At 46.9% G+C, this 20,775-nt stretch overlaps 1 protein-coding gene across 1 annotated transcript in view; it reads right to left on the bottom strand.

Annotated features, from left to right (window-relative positions):
• The window catches only part of Bace2 (beta-secretase 2), an 81,586-nt gene that overhangs the window by 7,104 nt on the left and 53,707 nt on the right, over positions 1–20,775 (bottom strand). The window contains exons 4-8 of the mRNA XM_050162039.1: positions 19,065–19,193; positions 17,817–17,951; positions 16,446–16,547; positions 9,509–9,658; positions 6,665–6,833 (exon numbers count right to left, since the gene is read on the bottom strand). Of these exons, the coding sequence (XP_050017996.1) occupies positions 6,665–6,833; positions 9,509–9,658; positions 16,446–16,547; positions 17,817–17,951; positions 19,065–19,193 (685 nt within the window). The remainder of the gene's footprint in view (positions 1–6,664; positions 6,834–9,508; positions 9,659–16,445; positions 16,548–17,816; positions 17,952–19,064; positions 19,194–20,775) is intronic.

Raw genomic sequence — 20,775 nt, 5'->3', positions numbered from 1 at the left:
CTGAAGTTCTCACGAGGGTTAGAGTCTCCATGCCCAGGAAGGGTGGGCAATGCTGTGGTTGTTTCCCCAGGGCTTTCTGTGACCATCATCAGTGTGGAGCAGGGTGGCCATGGTGACAGACCTTGTCCAGCAATCAGACCTCTAGGAAGGTAGGTTTATGGACACAGTCTGCAAACACGTGAGGAGGAAGGGCCATAGGACCTCACAAGCCCTTCGTCAAACCCTCCTGACCTTTCCCTAAGATTTCAAACCCCACTCCATTCTACACAGCCGCAGGGGATCTTACAAGTGCAAAAATACATACAAGGTAAAAGATCAATTAGGGTTGGGGCTGTTCCCTTTTTCTTTTTGATTTATATCATTGCCCCTCCCTCTCTTCCCTGCAATTCCTCCCCTTCTCTCCTGCTTCTCAGATTCATGGCCTATTTTTTTTTAAATTATCATTGTTATAAATGATATGATACAAATGAAATAAATACACATATGAACACAACTTGCTGAGTTCATTTAGTGTTGTTCGTATGTGTTAGGGCTGACCTCTTGGGAGTGGATAGCCAATCAGGGAGCTCATCTCTGGGGAAGACTGATTCTCTCTCTCTCTCTCTCTCTCTCTCTCTCTCTCTCTCTCTCTCTCTCTCTCTCTCTCTCTCTCTCTCTCTCTCTCTCTCTCTCTCTCTCTCTCAGCAGTCACTAATCTCCTGGAACTCCTCATCTAGGGCTGCAGCCTTGTGGGGTTTCCCCCACCCACACTAGCTCTCCAATGGTGCCTCTCCCATGGGTGGTCCATGCTGCTGACAGCAGCACCAATAAGCTCCCTAATGTGCCACATCAGACTTGTGAGCTCTCTTTGGTCTGTCTATTTGGCATTGACATTTTTGTTTCTACATCTCCCCTGGAAAGTCACACTGCAAGAAATCCGACCCCAAACACCAAGGAAGCAGGAGCTAGAACCACAGTGCCTGTGTAGGTCTGGTTTATCAGAAAGAGTCCAAACACTGACCATCAAGGGAGCCTGGCTGCCTGTGGTCCGAGGAAGGGTTGAGAACAAAAGGAGGATCTCCCTGTAAGACACTGAACCCTCAGGTTTCTACCTTCACCAAGTCTGACTGGACTCTGATTTGCCACAGTCAGGGGTGGAGACCCTCAAGTTCTCACGAGAGACTTAAACACCACAGGAAGCATTTTATGCTAAAATGCACCACAAGTAAAGTTAAAAAAAAAAACTTATAACTGAGACACGAATCAGCATTTTAGAAAATAATCACCTTTTGAGACTTTAATCAGGGAAACCGTTTATAGATGAGAGAACATGACTATGCAACAAGCTGTTCACCCATTTTCCTCTTGGGTTTGCATACTTGGATGAAGATGGAAATTTAATAAGATTATGCAATTGTTCAGTGATATGTTATTTTAATTTGTGGGCATGTGTGTGGGTTTGTGTTCATGGACATGCAGGTGCACATGAGCACTGCACACATTTGTGTGCGTGTGAGTGTGTGTGTGTGTGTGAGTGTGTGTGAGTGTGTGCATGTACAGATACCCGTGGAAGCCAGAAGAGTGCATCAAAGCCTCCAGAGCTGAAATCACAGTTAACTGTAAGTCACCCTATGTGGGAACCAAACCCCAGTCTTCTGATAGAGTAGTAACTGCTTTTAAATTCTGTGCTATCTCATTATAAAGTTTGCTAACTGGGTGGAATAGTCAGAAAATAATCACTTTTGGGGACTTTTATCAGGGAAACGATTTATAGACGAGAGAACACGGCTATGCAACAAGCCGCTCACTCATTTTCCTCTTGGGTTTGCATACTTGGATGATGGTGGAAGTTTAATAAGATTATGTAATTGTTTACATAATCTGGTGTGATGCAGTAGTTAAAATGAATATTAACACAGAATATTTACAATATATAATTCTTAGCAAAGAGATTAAGCTGACAAAGATTACACATAGTTCCACAACAATAACATAAATTGAAAATAAAAAAATAAATCAACTAACAAAAGTCTGTTTTGTTAAAAGCCTGTCTTACTTTTACTTCTGTCGTTGTGTCAAAGTATTGTGTTCAAAAGCAGCTTAGTGGAGAAAGGTCTCTTTTGCCACTGTTTAGGGGGTTGAGGCAGAAACTTGAAGCATTTGGTTACATCACGCCCACAGTCAAGAGCAGAAAGAGAATGAATCCGTGTGTGTCTATTTTATGTAATCCCCTTTCTACATTTACACAGTCCAGGAATGAAGCCAAGGGAATGGTACCACCCACAATGGGTGGCCTTCCCACCTGAATTAACATAATCGAAACAATCTCCCATAGACTTCCGGCAGGACAATCTGGCCTAGACTCTCTTGTGTATGTTCTCTCTTCTGGTGACTGCAGGTTGTGTTCAAGTTGACAATGAACATGAAACATCAACAATTCTACGGCAGACAGAACTCAAGACAAGGTGCTTTTCCATTTGAGATCCACTTCCCTATATCTAACCCACGCATTCCCCTCCTCCACACTGCAGAACAATAGCACTGCTGCTGAAAATGGGGTACAGAAAATCTTGTCTTAAGATTAAACTCATGTCTTAAGGGTTTTGTGGTACCCTCTCTGGGCAACTCATTCAGAGAGGACCATGTGCTATTTTGAGGACACTCAGGCAAGTTGTGGCGATGCCCTCATGGCAATGAATGGGGGACTCTTGCCAACAAGAGCTTGGGAGCAGCATCCGCAGATGCCAGATGGCTGCAGGTGAGGATCAGATTCAGAGCCAGACCCAGTCAGCTGTACCAGCCTCCATGCCTGACCCTAAAATCCTGCAGGAGGAACAGCAGAGAGTAGCAAAGTTCCGGCCAAGCTGTTAGGCAGAAACAGATGTCTAATGTAACCTGCTTACAACGGTCTGACAAAATAATAGATGCGTGGAGATCGTAAGAAGAATCCACATCAACTGAGGAGGTGTACTAGCTACATCTAGAACAAACCTGTGAAGAAAATATAATTAGAAAATCTATTAGATCGGAGTTTCTAAGTAAGTGCGCACGCCTTGTGCACAGTTAGCCCTCTGGGTCTATGGGTCCTACATCTGTGAATTCAAGCAACCTTAGATGGAAAATATTTGACAAGATGTCCCTGGATGCAGTCAGCTGTGTCCTCATTGTTCCCTGAACAAGCAAAACGGGAACCATTAATATGGTGTTTGCACTGTATCAAATTACTAGAGATACAGAAATGGTTTAAAGTATCTGGGTGGTGAGCATGGGCCACCTGTCCACACAGCACCATTTTACACACAGAGCTCAAGTATCCATGGATACTGACACTTGAGAGGGGTCCTGGGATGCTTTCTCACAGTTTAAAGTATTACATAACTAAGAGGGAAAGTCATAAAGATAGAATGTCGAGTCCATTTCTCACAGGGCTTCAGAGCTTGGCTGCTATCATTGCAGTCTCCAGGGAAGGAATCACTCTGGTAGCTAAATAATTTGTGTTAAAGAGGAGACAGACTCCAGGATACCTTCTCACAGCTGGTGAAATCAAGTGTGTAAGTGCCGAGGCCTTAAATAGAGTTTTAAACGCCATTAAGAAAAAAAAAAAAGCCTTGTATTACAGCGTCAAACACAATTCAGAGTGAAACCAGTACAGCTGTGCTGCCCCACTGTGAAACAATATGAATTCACATGCAGCGGTGGTCCATTCAGACAACACACAGCATATGGTTATCATACTCGGGGCAGTGTTGTGCACACAATGCCAGCTGCTGCAAAGGAAGCCCCTCATTTAATAACATTTAATATGGGAACTAGATTTGTGGGAGAAACAGTTTAGTTCATAGGGTTACCTTAAAAGGGGTAAAATATTCAGAGTTGAGAATACTGTGACATTTCAGTGTTGCGGGACAATGCTTTTGTGCCCTGTAAAGATGTGCCACTCGTGTTGGTTTTAAAATGCTGACTGGCCAGTACCCAGGCAGGATGTAAAGGAGGGGCAACCAGACTAGGAGAATTCTGGGAAGAGGAAAGGCAGAAACCAGCCACCAGCCAGACACACAGGGAGCAAGATGAGAATGCCTCACTAATAAAAAGATGCCAAGCCACGTGGTTGAATATAGACAAGGATTAGGGGTTTAAGAGCTAGTTAATAATAAACCCAAGGTAATAGGCCAAACAGTTTATAATTAATACAACCCTCTGTCTGTTTCTTTGGGACAGACGGGCAGGACAGAAACTTCTGTCTACATTTCAGGCTACAGTCTCACATATGAGGCAAGGAAAGGTTTTGGTGGCAACAGAATAAGACAGGTTATACATGCCCCAAAGCTTAAAACTCATGGTAAGATTAAAAACATGAGAGAAGGGGGTTGTGCAGCTTGAACGAGTAACGTATTCACCATGCATGCATGCATGGTTTGATCTTTCAGAGCCCATGTAAAAAAGCTGGGTACAGTGGTTGCACATGCAATCCTAGCACCATGGGGTGGGAACAGGTTGGTCTAGGGATTTGCAGGTCAGGCAGGCCAGCTGAATTGGTCAGGGCCTGGTCAACAAGAGGCTTTGCCATAAGAAGAAAGACAGATGGCAGCCTGAAGAGTGACAGCTAAGGTTGTTTTCTAGTCTCTATATGCATGCACACATGTATACCCTACACATGTGCACCTGTATACACAGGAACACACACACACACACACACACACACACACACACACACACACACACACACACACAAACTTGCTCTCTCTCGCTCCACTACCAGGATAAGCCATGAATTCCAAATTTCATACAAAGTCAGATAAGAAGTCACATGGTGCATTCACGCGTGTCTGGGCTGCGTGGCTGTGTAGACTGAGTTATCCTTATAGACCAGACGTAGTTTTTCCTTTTAACACGGTCCTTCCACTCTCCAGGTGTCTACCACACCTCCGCAGATGCTGGCGCACTGAGAGCAGCTCGCCTCAAACTTACCATGATGGCTCTTCCCTCAGAAGAGTCTCAGCAAGGGATGTCCTAAATCAGCTTGGCCTGCGGGCATGTCTGTGGGAGACTGCCTTGGTCATCTCAGTGGAGATGGGAAAACCTGCCCACTGAGGGTCACACCATTCTCTAGAAAGGGGATTCTGAACTGTGCTTGTGTGCATTAATTCATCCACACTCACGACTATGGATGTGATGAGACTAGCTGCTTCACGCTCCTGCCGCCTTGGCATCCCCTCCATGGTGAACTATAACCGGGAACAGGGACTCAAATAGCCCTTTCGCCTTAACATGGTTTTGTCAGGCTGTTTCACGACAGCAACAGGAAAGAAAGCTAAGATAGCCGTAAACTCCTGATCTTCCTGCCTTTATCTTCCGAGAGCTGAGACTAAAAACAGGCACCATTGCATCTATTTTAAGCTGGGCACTGTGGTCAGGCTTGAACCAGGGCTTCCTGCATCCTAGGCAGGCACTTTACCCCTGAGTTACAGATCACAGCCAACCCTCAAAACTTAATTTCTGAGACAGGTTCTTCTTACTCAGACTCACTCAAGGCAATCCTTCTACCTCAGCCTTCTGAGTTCTGGGATTATAGGCATGACCCACCACACTCAGTGTGCAAACATTCAGTCCCCTGAAAGGCTATTTTGAAATCCTGCAGCCATCCTGACCACCATCCCTGATACAGACTCTCCTTCCTCTCTCTCCACCAACCAAATCACATGACTACATGTGGCTTGCCTCCTCTTGGGCCCTTTGGGTTGCTTGTCACCAGTACCTAGTCTTGGATGGTACCAGGTGCTATGTGAGCCCCACCTGGAGCAGCTGCCAATTCTGAGGTTGCTTCCCTATTCTAGCAGCTTCCTTGTGGAGTTCCACCCAGGCCTCAGCTGGACTCTGCAGGGTAACTGCTGTGGCTTCTCACACAACTCCACCCAACATATTCTGAGACAATTATTCCTTGGCCTTGTTATTTTAGGATTCTAAGAAACAGCTTCCACAGACCTCTACTTCTTACTTCCTAACAAAGACCCAGATTTTCATGATTTCTTTCCTTTATTAATTTCACATCAACTGTCAAAACATTGTAATTCATGGCCTCGGAACACAATGGCGGACATGTGCTTAGTCTGCTTTAGCCTCTGGGTTTCATTCCCAGAACCCCTAGAATAAAATCAAAATGTAATTCAGCTGCAAGGCTCATGGGCATTTTTATTTCTTGTGTGGGAAGCGATTTCAGTGCAACTACAATGACAAGCACTCTCCAAGAACCTGCTGTGTGCCTGAGCTAGAAAGCTGTATGTGTGCTGAGCCTGGTGGTGCGTCTGTAATCTCAATTCACTGGGAGGCTGAGGCACAAAAGCCCAAGTTCAAAGCCTGCCTGAACAACTTATGAGACGCAGTTTTGAAATTTAAAAAGTTAAGAAGTAAAGGACAGAAGACATAGTTCAGTGGTAGGTACTACCTTAGCATGTGTACTTACCTGGGTTCAACCCCGGTACAACACGCATAAGCAACTATGTGGATCACCTCATTTCATTACTCAACAAACCCAAGAGCCATTTCAGTGGTAAGTTCTGGTCACTAGAAATGAGCATTTGCCAAATGGTTCAACGGCACCCGGAAAGCCACGCTGACTGTTCCAGGTGGGCACATTTACCAAGGCCCTCTTCTTAGGGTGCTCCTGTGTTATGCAAGCCACACTTACCTGCACAGGGACTTGCTGCAAAGCCCACCCTCTTCCGAGCTCTGTCAAAGACCACGTAGAACCCCTCCATCACGGTGGCACCAATTACCAGTGCGTTTGTGGAGGAGGAGATACCAAAGCGATAACATTCATAATTGAGACCAGCTCCCATCATGGGCTGAATGTAGAGCTGTTAGTTGAAGAACCGAGGGAAAGACACAGGACAAAGCATGGATTAGACAAGAGAATAAAACTGGAGGTCACACCCTGCTCAGAATCCCCCCCCCCCCCAAGAATCAAGGCAGATAAAGACAATATCATCCCAGGCATCTGGGACATGAGATCAAAAGTGTCTCAAAGCAGGCCCTGTACCCCACCAGCTGCAAAACTTGGGGGAGCAGGCCCTGTACCTCGCCAAGGCAACACAATGGAGTCAACCCTGTTAGCTAAGGTGTGGGTGAGCCAGTCCTGAAATTGTGAACATGGGAGAGATGTCCCCCTTTCTCATCTGTCTTATGGTGGCATGGGCAGAGGAATGACGTCTTCTCCCTCCCACCATCAACACCTGAGGCAGGTGTGAGACCCTATCTCTGACCCCCACCAGCTGCAGCATTTGGGAGAGCAGGCCCTGTACCTTGCAGGGCAACACAATAGAACCAACACTGTTAGCACAGGTGTAGGTGAGCCAGCCCCGAAACTGTGACCATGGGAGAGCTTTCTCTATTTCCTATCTGGTGGACCAGCCCTACAGATGCCTAGGCCCAGACATCTACCCCATCTATGATCTGCTGGAGCACCTGAAGCGACCTGACCTGCTGGCCCAAGCTGTAAGATCTCCATAACACAGGGAAGCAAAAGGATGTCTGGGAAGTGTTCTACTGGGGGCCCAGTATCAAATGTGTAGTGTGGGCCAGGGGCCTCAAACCAGACTAACCAATGACTCTTTGCAATGAACATTAACAAGCAGAGATGTATGGACAAAGGGGTTTACAGAAAGACATGGGTCACACTGCAGCTTCCATGATGAGATTTTTAATTCCTTCCCATTTTTTATTTTCTCATTTTATTTTCTTTTTTTTCCCCTCTTAAATTTGTTTTATTTGGGGGGCTGTGGTGGAGGATGTTGGGTGTGAAGGGATGGGAAATGAATGGGATCGAGATATATAATGTGAAAGACACAGAATAAATAAAAGTGTCTCAATAAACTTTAGTTTTTAAAGATTTTTATTTTCAATTTCAACCGAGCATATATGTGCATGTGTCTGAGTGTGGGTTTGCATGCATGAATGCAGGGCTCCACTCTAGTGGGCTGACTCTGCAGTTACCATCTTGCATTGTTAGGCTATCTATCAGCAAGCATTGTCTCCAAGCAAGGAGTTAACCACCTCTTCCCTGGAGTCTGGGGACCTCAGCCTAGAGCCCGGCCCTGGAAAATGCATGTTAAATGAACGTGTGGGCTGAAGCTTGGCTGGTGTGAAATGGGGCACACAACTTCTGGAGAGGATCTACTTAAGTCAGGAAGAGCTGTGGGATCATATGTAGTTTCCACAGTAACACCTGGATCGAGGGTTTTAGAGGTTGCCTAAGTACGTGTAGAATGTACTGCTCACTGCCTCTGGAAGAACAAACTACAGAGAAGCAGAAGACTATGTATCAGGTATGAAGACACGAGTAAGTGGTCAGATGCCGTGCAGAGTGTTTGCATCTTTTAGTTGGTCCTTTTGGGTGTCTCTTCCAGCAAGAACTCCAGATAATGGACTTGGGAGACAAAAGCAGGCAAACTTGAGTATAAGGCTAGTCTGGCATGCATAGTGAGACACTGCCTAAATAAATATGAAAGATCTAGACCATACACTTTGCAACTTATGTGAACACTTAATCTTGCTGAATCTCAGCAAACAAAAACAACTTGCCTACTTTAAATCAAAGTAGCACAGACAACTGGCAGTATCTCTGGTGAGAGTAAGCTCATTTTCAAGGGTGTATGAAGAAACTCAGAATTTCCTGTTGGGCTAGAGGATGTTTTAAATAATAAAAAAAAAAGTGTGTGTGTGTGTGCATGCCTGTGCCCAAAGTCCTGTTCTAAGATTCTGGTATGAGACTTTCCTAGACTTTAGGGAGGGTCAGGCAGAGGCCTGCTGCAGGGAAATGGCTCCACAGTGCCACCTCTGGTGAGATCGGGAAGGACAGTTAACTGGGGCCTTTTCCCCCTAGGGACTAGGTCTGTCTTCCTCCCTAACAAAGCCAGGGCCCAGGGAAAGAGGATTGGGGGAGCGGACAGGGGAACATGGCCCAGGAAGACAGAACTTTATCTGCTGAGCCCCTTGGGAGAAAAAGTTCCTGCTGTAACAGTATGAGGCCTTCACTTCTGACAGTCCAGTGTGCTGATACAAAGACAAAGCAGAAATGGAGCCGTGGCAGATGTCATCAATGTCCTCAAGTTCTTCACCTTTCCCTGCAGCTATGCCTTGAGGCTATGTGACTCCCCGCAGGGAGAGGGGGAGACTGTGTCCCTAGCTCTAGAATCTAGGTCCACTGGATGCTCCGGGACTGTATGGGGCTCTTTCCTCTCAGAACCCCATGCTCTCTGTGGTTGAAAGACACACGGGATTGTCATGTCACTAACCTGACCCCAGACATGTAAGCTGAACCCATACCATCCCAGGCTCCAGCCAAGACCCGGCCCACTCCCTCCTGACCAGGACCATATGAAGCAAACTGTCAGAGACCAGAAGAGCGGTAGGCTCATGAACAGGCAGCAGTGTGGTGGTGTCACTGTGGCCACAGGCGCCTAGTCGTGCGTGAAATCTGGTTTTGTGAGCTGCACGTGGAAATAAGGAGAAGGCCACGGGTCCAAGTTCGTACCTGTGGCAGGATGGTGATCCGGAAAGAGCGACTGGAGTTCTCATCTCTCAGGTAGATAGAGATCTTAGGGAAATATGCCCATGGCGTTTCAGAATTTGTCCAGCATGCCAGCTGGGCCCCTGTCCAGAAGCCATCAGAAAACTCTGGAATCTAGACAAAACAGATCCTGTGAGAAGCAGGGACTAGCCTGGTACAAAACAGGAAACGGTTCTCTACTTTCCTGGTCCGGTCCCAGCACTAGACGCCCACGGGAATAAACGTCTCATTGGGACAGAAAGACAGGGACATCAGTCTTCTGGAAGTGATGCTGATGACATAGTAATTATTATTAAAACGCTAAGACACCAGATCACTTCCTGGGATTAGGCACTGTTAAAACACTTGGCAGATGAGGACCTCAGCCTTCCAACACTCCAACCCTTGTGGCAAGGTTCCCTTTTGCAACACTAGGGAGGGATCCAAAGCAGAGATTAGTGTCACTTCCCCAAGGCCACACAGCAGCACGCCTCTAGAAGACAGAGTTCTGGAAGCATCTATTCTAGTTCCGTTTCTGTTGCTGTGATAAAATACCCTGACCCAAAAGCAGCTTAGGCCTTTGTCTGAACTGTGGGCCACTCCTCTTACAGTTCAGGTCAGGACTGAGAAGCAGCTAGAGGCATTGCAGTCACAGCTGAGAGCACAGAGAAACTCACTTGTGCTGCCTGCCTGACTGCCTTCTCCTAGTTTTTTCTTCTCTTACACAGTCAGGCCCCCCAGCTGGAGAACGGCGCCACCCACAATGGGCTGGGTATTTCATATCAACGAACAATCTAGATAATCCTCACAGACATGCCCACAAGCCAACCCTGATCTAGCTAATTTTTCAACTGTAATTCTCTTCCTGCGTCTACTTTGTGCCAATATGACAGTTAAAACTTCCCATCACGGCGGCCTCTTAGGGTCTCTGGGGCATTGCCTGCATCGGGACTCCAGGGTTCAGGACACTAGCTGCTTCCTAATGCAGTGTTCTTCTTAAACACCCCCCTGAAGACCTCAGCCCAGACCCCACCTCATCCAGAAAGCCTCCCTGACTCCTGTCTTAACACTAGCACAGTATCAAGCCCTCTCACTTGGCCTTTCCCTGGGGAGGTCATGGTAACAAATCTTGCTTCTTAGTGACGAATGATCCTGGACTTGAACCTAGAACATCTCAGGTCAGTGTTCCCCTGCAGTGCTTGTGTGTGTATCACTATGTGGGCCCAATGCCTACACAAAGACAACACTGAGGACATGAGGGGGAAAATGAGTGACACTCGGGATCAAAGGGAACAGGAAAGGCAAGGCCACCCACCCGCCCACTTCTACCTGCAGGGAAACGAGCAGGTTCCTTAGACTTGCGCTATCTCAGTTACAGGTGCTGGGCTGTGCCTGAGCCACACGTTGGTGGAAGGAATGTGTCTGACAGAGCTATGGGGACATGTGGCCAAGGGTGGGGGTGGACTGTCACCAGTGGAGCTTCCCAGGGAGTGAGAGAAAGGCGGTAGGCAGAACCGCAGCAAAGGTGTTGACAGGAACCTGCCCACTGGGTGCCATGGCAGGAAGAAAGGCCAGGGGAGTCTGGGAGGGACTCAGTGCTGCTGTGAAATGGTCAAAGTCTACACTCCATTTACTCAGGTCTGAGTTCAGCAGCACCACAGGTGTGATTAAGAGGACATGCGTGCAGCTCATCTGTGCCCTGAGTTCTCTGATCTCTAGGGGACGGCCAGGATAGATATGTTCCCTAGAGTCACTAGCAGATGGTGATGGGGGATGAGAGACTCTTCATGAGATCGGGAGAAGCTAGGGCCAGGAAGCCAGTCCTGAGAAAGAGGTGACACCTACATCCTGAATGCCAGGTAAGTGCTGTGTGCAGCAATGGCCCCTGCTAGGTACCACCACCCACTCTCTGGGGGTGTGAAGTCACCTGCACAGTCGTGGTAGACTTGTTAGGTTTCTAATGCAGGTGTTAATATATTTTTGTCTCTTACAGAAGTGATGGATCACCAGTATGTATCATAGGGCCCTTCCCCTGATGAGCTAATCAGGATGGAGGATTTGTCATCTTGTTGGACTTGACCGAGGTAAGAGTGCCTCCCGGGAGTGCCCAGTACACATGGCCAGCTCCACTGCGTAATACAGAGTGAGTCCCAGACAGACCAGGCAAGTGAAGTGACCAAAGTGGTGCATGTCAGATCTGGAGGTGTATTTTCTGTTTCTGAAAATATCTCCAGGAGCTGCTGTATTCCGACCTCAGGTCAGTTTTAAGATTGGGAGGCACTTTGTGTAGATCCCACTTTGATGGTGGACTCTACAGCCAAGGAGGTGCTGGGCTGACCTCTGGCTGGGATGCAGCAGCTGGGATGTGGATCTTGGGGCTCCAGAAGATCCCTTTCATGCACAGACATAGAATCATTTCTTTCTACATCCTGCCTGAAAACACACACTGAGGGACAGAGCTCAGGCCTTATAGTTCCTTCTAGTCTAGATCTAACCCAGGCCAAGAGCATGGGCTTCCATGAGCCCTGTAGGTAAAGGGAACCGACGTCCAGAGGCCCTGCACTGTAAGGCAAAGGACACTCACACTAGTAGAATAAGCCCTGCCCAAGGGTGGCAATCTCCTGCCTTTCCTCCCTGATGCAGGTGCCGAGTGAAAGAAATCAGAGGATAATTTTAGACACAGCAAACAAATGCCGTAATCTCCTTGCCTCTTCCTCGTGGTTTGCTTAAGTCATCAGATGCTGAGATGAACTCAAGGTACGAACCCCTCACCCCTCCACTAACCCACACAGGCTCGTGTGAGGGCTGGTTGTGGCTTGCTGGCTGCACACCTGACACCCATGTGGTCCCCGTGACTCTTGAAAATATCCTTCAGCACTCAGAATATAAAGCCTGAAGGCGCTCACAGTACTCCCTCAGAGGACAGACTTATATTTAAGCACTGGGCATATGTTCCTTATTTTAAGTAGGGTCTGATTTTAAGCAAGCATTCTAACTTTACAACATGGAAAGACTGACTTGGCATTTTTTGGGGTGTAGCAGCTGTTGGCAGAGATATGGATTTGCTCTGATTTTGGCAGGGCTGTTCAGGACCACTGCCTGACACTGGAAACCAAAACCTGTGACGCTTTCCTGCTGGGTGCTCTTCCTTTATAGATCCAGGTTTCTGCAGTTTGGGGAGAGAATAACTGGTGCCCCTCTCATTCCCAGATTTCTGCTGGAATCTGACACACAGACATGGTTATCTGCTTTCCTGCCAGTGGCTGGGATTTGGCCATTTTCGTCTCACTCCAGCCCCTTGCCAGTATCCCATGAAGGCCCTGGGGCACAATATGTTCATGCTTGGTCATCTAGTGAGGACCTTGAGGAGGCATGAGAAAGACAAAGGCACTCACCTCTCTCCGGGCACAGGGTGGAGCCAGCATTGCACAAACCAGTTACAAAATCAATCAATGTTAAGCTTTTAATTTTACTACACCTCTGATGCTCATTTTTCTGTAAATAAGCAAAGATTTGGGCACAGAACGATTTGATTCCTTAGTTAGCAGCTGGTGGACTACCCCTTGCTGCTCTGCCTGTCTTGAGCAAAGCAACTATCAGCCTAGCAGACAGCCTGACTGCTCTTCACTGGTATCGGCCACACAGAACATTCCAGAGATGCCTTCAGACAGTGCAAAGATGGCAGGGGCTGCTCACTACTAAAGACACTGCCTAAGCCGGGGCTGTTTGAAATATTTACTACAAGACTTTTTGTTGTGACAAGCCCGGATATACTCCAGATGATCCTGTAACCATGTCCACCCTGGCCAAGCAGGAAGCAATTCTCCTGGTAGTCTAGAAAAGGTATTGTTTGGAGAGGTGCTAAGAGGCAAGGCTATAATTGGTCCCAAACGAATGGCTGTGATTGGTTCAGAGCAAATGTCTGTTAGTGGTCACACAAATGCTGCGATTGGCTTAAACACCCCTTCTTGAGCTGTACAAACAGGCTGTTCCTGTTCAGGTTCACACAGCAGTCGGCTGGGAGACCTACTCTGGGGCTCCTCCCCTAGTGTTGCAGCCTTGGTCCTAATAAAAGGCCTCTCTCTAGAGGGTCTTTTCTTTCAGACTTTCAGAAGTGTGGAGCAAGCTGACATGGGGAAACAGCAGCAGAGGGCAGCACCAGAGACATGGCAGAGTAAGGGAGGCAGCAGACAGCCCAACAGTTGGTCAGCCACGCTGACATGGAAGAAATGCTGGGCACCCTGGCCTCCCAAGTAGCCCTTGATGGGTCACCCAGCCTAACAGCCAAGCTATGAGAGAAGTCACGATGGAAGAAGGGATAGGGATGCACCCAGGTGGTAGATAAAGATGACAGAGGGAACTATATAGAAACAATCTCAACAAACCCACAGATGGAAGCGGGGGTCCTCTCTAAGGGTTCCCTGCTACCAAACAGAGGAAACTGGAGGGGATTTAGTCTTACTTGGTATGTATTGAATATGGAGTGTCCCCCCCCCATTTGCTGGGCTTCTGGGAAGTGATTCAGTACTAGGGATCTGACCTGACGTTACTTCCTTGAGGGATTCAGAATATCATGGCCTTGTGGGGAGAGCATTAAGGTGGGAGGTGCAGTCCAGCTAGCAGAGGGTACTGGGGAAGGGTCTAGAGCTTTGTCTTGCCCTGGCCCTCTCCTGTATTCCCTTTATCTGCGTCCTGGATAGTACGACACGTGCTTCTCTGCTCTGCCTCAACTTCCCCACCACAATGAGCTGACACCTCTGAAACCATGAAGAACACAAATCCTTCTGTGAGGTATCATGTCCCAGCAATGAGCAAGCCAGTAATAAATACACACCCTTTGACGCCCACCACTGCACACACAGACTGATGTTTTCATGTGTGTATGTGATAGGAATGAGTGGAAGCATGCATGCTTACACGTGTGTGCTCATATATGCAGGTACGATTGCAAGAGTGTATACGTGCGGTTGCTGGCTAGTTTTACGTCAACTTTACGCAAACCTAAACATATCTGAGGAGGACCCTTAATTGATGAGCTTGTGGGCAAACCTGTGGTACATTTTCTCGGTTGATGATTGATATAGAAGGGCCAAGTTCACCATCAGTAGGACCACCCCAGGGCAGGTGGTCCTGGGTGCTATAAGAAAGCAGGCTGAGCAAACCATGGGGAACAAGTCAATAAGCAGCACCCCTCCTTGGCCTCTGTATCAGCTCCTGCTTCTCGGTTCCTGACGGGAGTTCCTGCCCTGACTTCTCTCAGCGATGGATGGTAACCTAAAAGATGTGAGCTGAAATAAACTCTTTCTTCCCCACGTTTCTTTTGGTCTTGCTGTTTTATCACAGCAACAAAAACCCTAACTACGAGTTAACATGAGTGCCTTCCTCAGTGTCTCTTCACTCTACTGGGGTAGGGTCTCTTGCTGACCCAGAGCTCACCAATTCCAGCTTGTCTAGTGAGCTAGCCTGCCCTGAGAATTTTGCCTTTGCCTCCCGAGTGCACAATTCCGGGAGGCCACCACACTTGCCTGCTCTGACATGGAATCCCAGTCCTCATGCTAACACAGCAAGTGCCCCATACACGGAGCCATCTCCCCTGCCCTGGACAGGCATTTTTGGTCCATACTATTGGTCTGCACTGACTGGAAAGTTGAGATGGTGCTGGGAGAAACAGTAGGCAAGCATCAAAAGCTATGCTGGTTTTGACGGCTAGCTTGGCTGTCATCTGCCAGTCACTGTTGGCTTATCATGAGCCAATCTAATAAATAAATACATTCATTCTATCAGTTCTGTTTCTTTAGAGGACCCTGACAAATAACACTGTTCTCAATCAGGATATATTTATATTTCAGGATATGGCCATGAAACAACGTTACTTTGGCTAACTGGCTTGTCTCCTATACAATGTTTAGACGCCATTCCAGTTTGGACGAAGACCCAAGAGGGAGCAGATTTGGGGGCTTATTTGTTTTGTTTTAAAGGACACGAATACAACTGTGCCTCCCTGTAACTTTAGCACACAGTCATGCTAGGTAATTTTTCATACCCGTGAAAGCATGAGGAAACAGTGGTGGTCCCCAGACCGTAATGGAGGGGACCATTCTTCTCCCTGGACACATCATAGCCATTCTGTGGTCACAGCCCAGCGCTTCCCTCACAGGTCAGCAGTGAGCATACCTACGCACTGACAGCTGTGGGGAGGCAGAGCAACAGCAAACAGCCACACGTGTAGTTGGCTTACACACTGACACGCCACACTTCTCAAGGCCATTGTGCTGTGTCACACAGAAGCAGCTGTAAACTGTTGTGTTTTTGAAGTTTCATCTATTTCTTTAGATCTTATTATTTATTATTGCTGTGGGAGGGAAGACACATGCGGCATAGCATCCATGTGGAGGACAACTTTGTGGAGCTGGTTCTTTCTTTCCACCTTTCCACGGGTTCTGGGGAATCCCACTCAGCATGTCAGACTTGATTGGTAAGCACCTTTACCCAATGAGCTGTCTTATCCAGGTGAGTCCGGTTATTGGTATACCCCATCATGTCTACATAAGAAGCGTATCACTTGGCAATACTGTCCTTAGGCTATATTTCTATCAGAAGACCGTATTTCTGTAAGAAGCATATGATGTAATCATGCTGCAGATAATTTTTTACCCCAGATTCAAAAAAAAAAAAAAAAAACAACTCTTGTGTAAACTCAACTATTAGTTAAAACACTGGAAATATTGCACACTCAGAACCAAACCCTCTGAAGTTGACATGAAGATATTGTTTATGGATAGATTCACATCAAAAGGTAACTTTATAAGCAACAATTTACAAAACAACCGCTCTTTAAAATCTTCAGAACACCGAGCAATAGTTTAGAGACTGAAAACACACAGCTGTGTTCTGGAACACTCCCAAGCACCTGGGGACTCACCAGAGATGTGCGTGCCACGGCTTCCACCACTGCATCGAACACCTTTTGGGGTAGGCGCAGGAGTGTGGTGCCACTGTCCACGATGGCCTTGTCTGCATTATACTAAAACAAGAAGGGGAAAGCACTGAGCACGGCTGCAAATCTCATCCATTGCGATCCCGTTTCCATCACTGTGTCTGTCATTGACAACTTTGTGCAGCCGCAGTAGCTCAGTGGTGACTATGAGTCATTTTATCTCCAGAGCTCAGGAGTCAGGGGGCACCCTTGCCACTGCTTTCCCTCCATTGATGAACTATCTGAGGCACAAGAAAGGAACGAGGCCACAGCCCAGAGTTCCCAGGCAGAGCTTTTTGCCTTCTTGGAGCTGCCCAAGTTGCCCTTCCCTCATGATGGGCAGAGGGATGGGCCACTGGACTTTAGAGATTAAAATGATTCTTTTAAAAGCTACTTACAAACTATTCAAAATTCACTTTTCTTATTATTTGACCAGCAGAAAAAGGACAACTCTGGTTGGACACCACTATTTACTTTTTGGAAAGAAATTTAACAACAACACACATATAACACACTGTGTACTCTTAATTGATACGACCCTGGAGACTTCAGTGATAACTAAGGACCTTTGACAATGCAGAAATGTGGACTCGGGACCCAACTCAACAGCACTGGGGTGGACCAACATTTATTACAGGTGTTTGTAATCATGAGAATTCAGGGCAGTGTGGACACATGTGAGAACCAACAGGAGGGGAAGTGCTACAAGGAGCTGTATAGTCACTGAGTGGTAAGCTTCAGAAGCCGTTTGAACACTGGCACACAGGACTGGGGCTTCCTCAAATTGTCATCATTTTAATAACATAACACAAAAGAAGTCAAATGCAGTGTGAGACTGGGTGTGTGGTCAATACAAGATGCGTGTATGTCTTCCTAGGGGAGCTGTTAAGCAGCTGTACCTTTGGGGCCTTAAATGTGTGTGTGTGTGTGTGTGTGTGTGTGTGTTGTTCAAGGAGGATAAAGCTAATGACAGTTTAATCTCCATTTTCTATCCTGATAAAGGTTCTTTTCAACACAGTTGAGGAACCATCTAGCCAAGATGACCAGGGAAGATGAAAATGAAGTTGGTCACTCTCTTCAATATTCAGCACCTATACTAATTTTTCCAGAGGCTGTAGTGTGTGTGTGTGTGTGTGTACATGCATATAGTTTACTGATTTGTACTCATCATGGATAAAGGCTGTGTCTTCCTGTAAGGATCTTCTGAGCTACCCCTTAATATGACACACCTTATGAGTTCATGCCCAGGTCCTGGTTAAATACTGAGTCTTCTCCAGCACCTACAGGCAGAATCCAACAGGATTGGAAGGTCCTCACCTCTCTGCAGTCCAGGTTGAGGCTCTGACCTCCGATTTCCAATTTCAGGATCTCTATCTGATAGTACCATTCCTCTTTAATTGGGGTATACCAGATGTCTCCTTTATACAAACTTGGTTCAATCCCACCCAGGACCTGGAAAGAAAAACAGTTACAAATGTAAGAGGTAAAAACTATGTGGCTACATCAATAGCTTCTACAGAGAAGCATTTACTCAGGGTAAAACCCATTCAAAACTTTATTCTGCACTTTATTCTGATGCTCTACAGCTAATGGTGATTCTTCAAAATTCCCCATTTATTGAAGATTTTGGGAGGGTGTTAGTTTTGTCCCACAATACTTCGCCCTAGTCTGACAAAGATGTTCCACTGGTATCCCAGGCATTCAGATCCACCTTCATGATGCTGAAAGTTCCCTCACACAAATGCAGTAGAATAGTTAAACCACCCTGACCGGCACTGATTTACCGCCTCAGAAGCCAGAGATAAGGGAAACAGACCATTAGATTTCCTAATCAAGACATTGTTTTTGCAAAAACAATGTTACCCTACAATCCTAGGCCTCCCTGCCCCTTCAGAAAGAGACGATAAAAGTGTTCGGGGCAGTGGGCCGTTAGTAGAGGCAATGAGTGGTGGACTAGAAACACCTCCCAAGGAGGGGTCCTTCTCATCTTCCTCTGTACTCTCCCTTCCTCTGCAGGGAAGGTTGGCCTGCACCGTCCCAGTGGGGTACACTGCCCTGATTTCATTTCCTTCGCTATGCGCCTGTGTGTGGGCGGAACAAAGAGGAGGAAGAGAAGTGGGAGGAAGATGGGAGAGTAGCTCTGCTTCCCATCAGGTGCGTGGAAACCCTAGGTGTGTATGCCCTGCCTAGAAGAGGACCACTTGCTGTACCTTCCCACTACCCCTTACTTGCTGGTACATCTTCTCATAGAAAACCAGCTGCTTTGTGTATTTTCAAAGGACAATAAGACAACTGGGGTGGGGTTTAGAGAAGCAATGAGAATGGTATTTTTAGATGGCTGGGCCGTTATCCATCTTCTAAAGGCTGTATGACAAAGTTATTAAATTACCATTAAATCCTGCTATGGTACCTAATATTTAGCGGTGGTTAACCATTTCCTATATGATGTCTGACCAGTACCTATATGAGACTGTGTGTCTAATTGTTCTGGTTTGTTTTTAATAAAACAGAAACCCCATCAATTTGTGATTTTTTTTCATCCCCTTAAGACTGAAAGATACCCACAAGACTACCTCCGTTGGTACCAGATCCAGCTACTGGCAATCCAGCCCCGCACATCTGCATGGAGAAAATGTCCGGAATCTTTGCTTGGGCCACCAGGGAATCAAAGAAGGTCTCCAGAGAACTTGATGGCTGTAGAAAGGTGGGGGAGACAGTTACTGCTTTGTGACCACTGAGTGTAGTCAACATCTCTCTCCTTTGATATTCTTGGACTTCCTACTTAAGAGTCTTCATGGTTAGGAGCAGGTAGAAGGGGAGGGGAGACGAAGGGAGGGGGTGGAGAAAAATATACAGCTCAATAAAAACAATTTTTAAAAAAGGACATCTGAGAGGAGTTTTGATGAGGGACAAGTAATGATGGTGTGCCAGAGACCTTGAACCAAACCAACATCTCATTGTGATGAACATTCTGTATGTCTGGATGTTAGGACAAAAAGGGTACACTGCGTGGTGCACAACAGCTTATGGTACCACTAGGATGAATGAAGAGGTGTTGGAAAGGTGGAGGAGTGAATTGGTTTTTTTAAAAATTAATATGGGGGGCATACTGCAGGGATGAGGGGCAGATAGGGAGGGACTGGGAGGTGAGTGGGATTGGTATACATGATATGAAATTTCCAAAGCATCAATAAAGATTTATGTTAAAAAAGAATCTTCTTGGTAATCAACACACATGCTTGAAACAGGGTGTGATCACTCTTAAGTCTCCCACATTGCTTCCTTCTATCTGGCATTTGAGGTTATACCACTAAAGTATTATATGTCCGGAAGCTATTGGGATGCTACCAAGCTGTTTATCACCGTATCAAGACAGAAGGTGTGTGAACCTGTGGTAGTGGGTTACTGATTTGGGCTTAGATACTTGGGGCAGGAGAACACAGTTATTCTAAGAGTCCCACCTATCCCCAAAGGCATCCAACATACAAATAACCATTGACCTACAAGGACCAGGGACTCACATCCCAGTCCCTGGTATTCCAGCCATCACGGGCTTCAACAGTCAGGACACTTGTCATTGCAGGATTACAGACTTCCTTTGCCCAGTGCCTCTCTTGCAAGGAGCTACGTGTTTGAAGGACATTTCACAAGAGTGTCCAAGGTGAGGGAGGCATTCTGTAAACAGCTTTGGGTTAGGATAGACTAGCAGGTACCATGAAGGAAGTTAGGTTAGACTTTGGCAACAGAGAGGTACCAGGGCTGGCTACCATGAGTTGCCAGAATTTTACTGTTTGCTTTCACCTGAGACAGAATTTCACTATGTGGCCTAGGTTGCTCTTCAACTCAGCAATCCTCTTGATTTGATCTTGAGAACAGCAGGGGTCACCGGCATGCAGCACCATGCCTTGCTTGGGTTGCCAGTTTCTCCAGACAAATGCAATGCTCAGCTGTGGTAGAGAAACCCTGCTTCTGGTCACTCTGAAGGAATAGCTGCTTTCTAGTCATGAGAATTCTAAGCTCCAGCACGAATGAGGAGCCTCCCACCTCCTCAGTCCACTCTCTGGCTACCTCCTCCTTCTGTCTCTGTTCCTGTAATCCTACTCTGGATTTAGCACCATCTCCCATGTGATTTCTGCAGAAAGGCTGTGTGTCTGGACGGACTGAGAGCCAGAGTTCACCAAGGGGTGGCTGGGGTCTGGCGGGGCACATCTTGGTTCCCTTTCCTAAGAGGCAGCAGCAGAGAATGAGTGTTTGCTTCACGTCTGGCCAATTCTTG

Source organism: Alexandromys fortis, unplaced genomic scaffold (assembly GCF_014885135.2).
Source record: "Alexandromys fortis isolate MF-2015 unplaced genomic scaffold, M_Fortis_MF-2015_v1.1 scaffold_128, whole genome shotgun sequence".
In the NCBI taxonomy this organism is placed as follows: Eukaryota; Metazoa; Chordata; class Mammalia; order Rodentia; family Cricetidae; genus Alexandromys; species Alexandromys fortis.
Note: the sequence above shows the minus strand (reverse complement) of the source record. Positions and strands in the feature narration are given on the sequence as shown.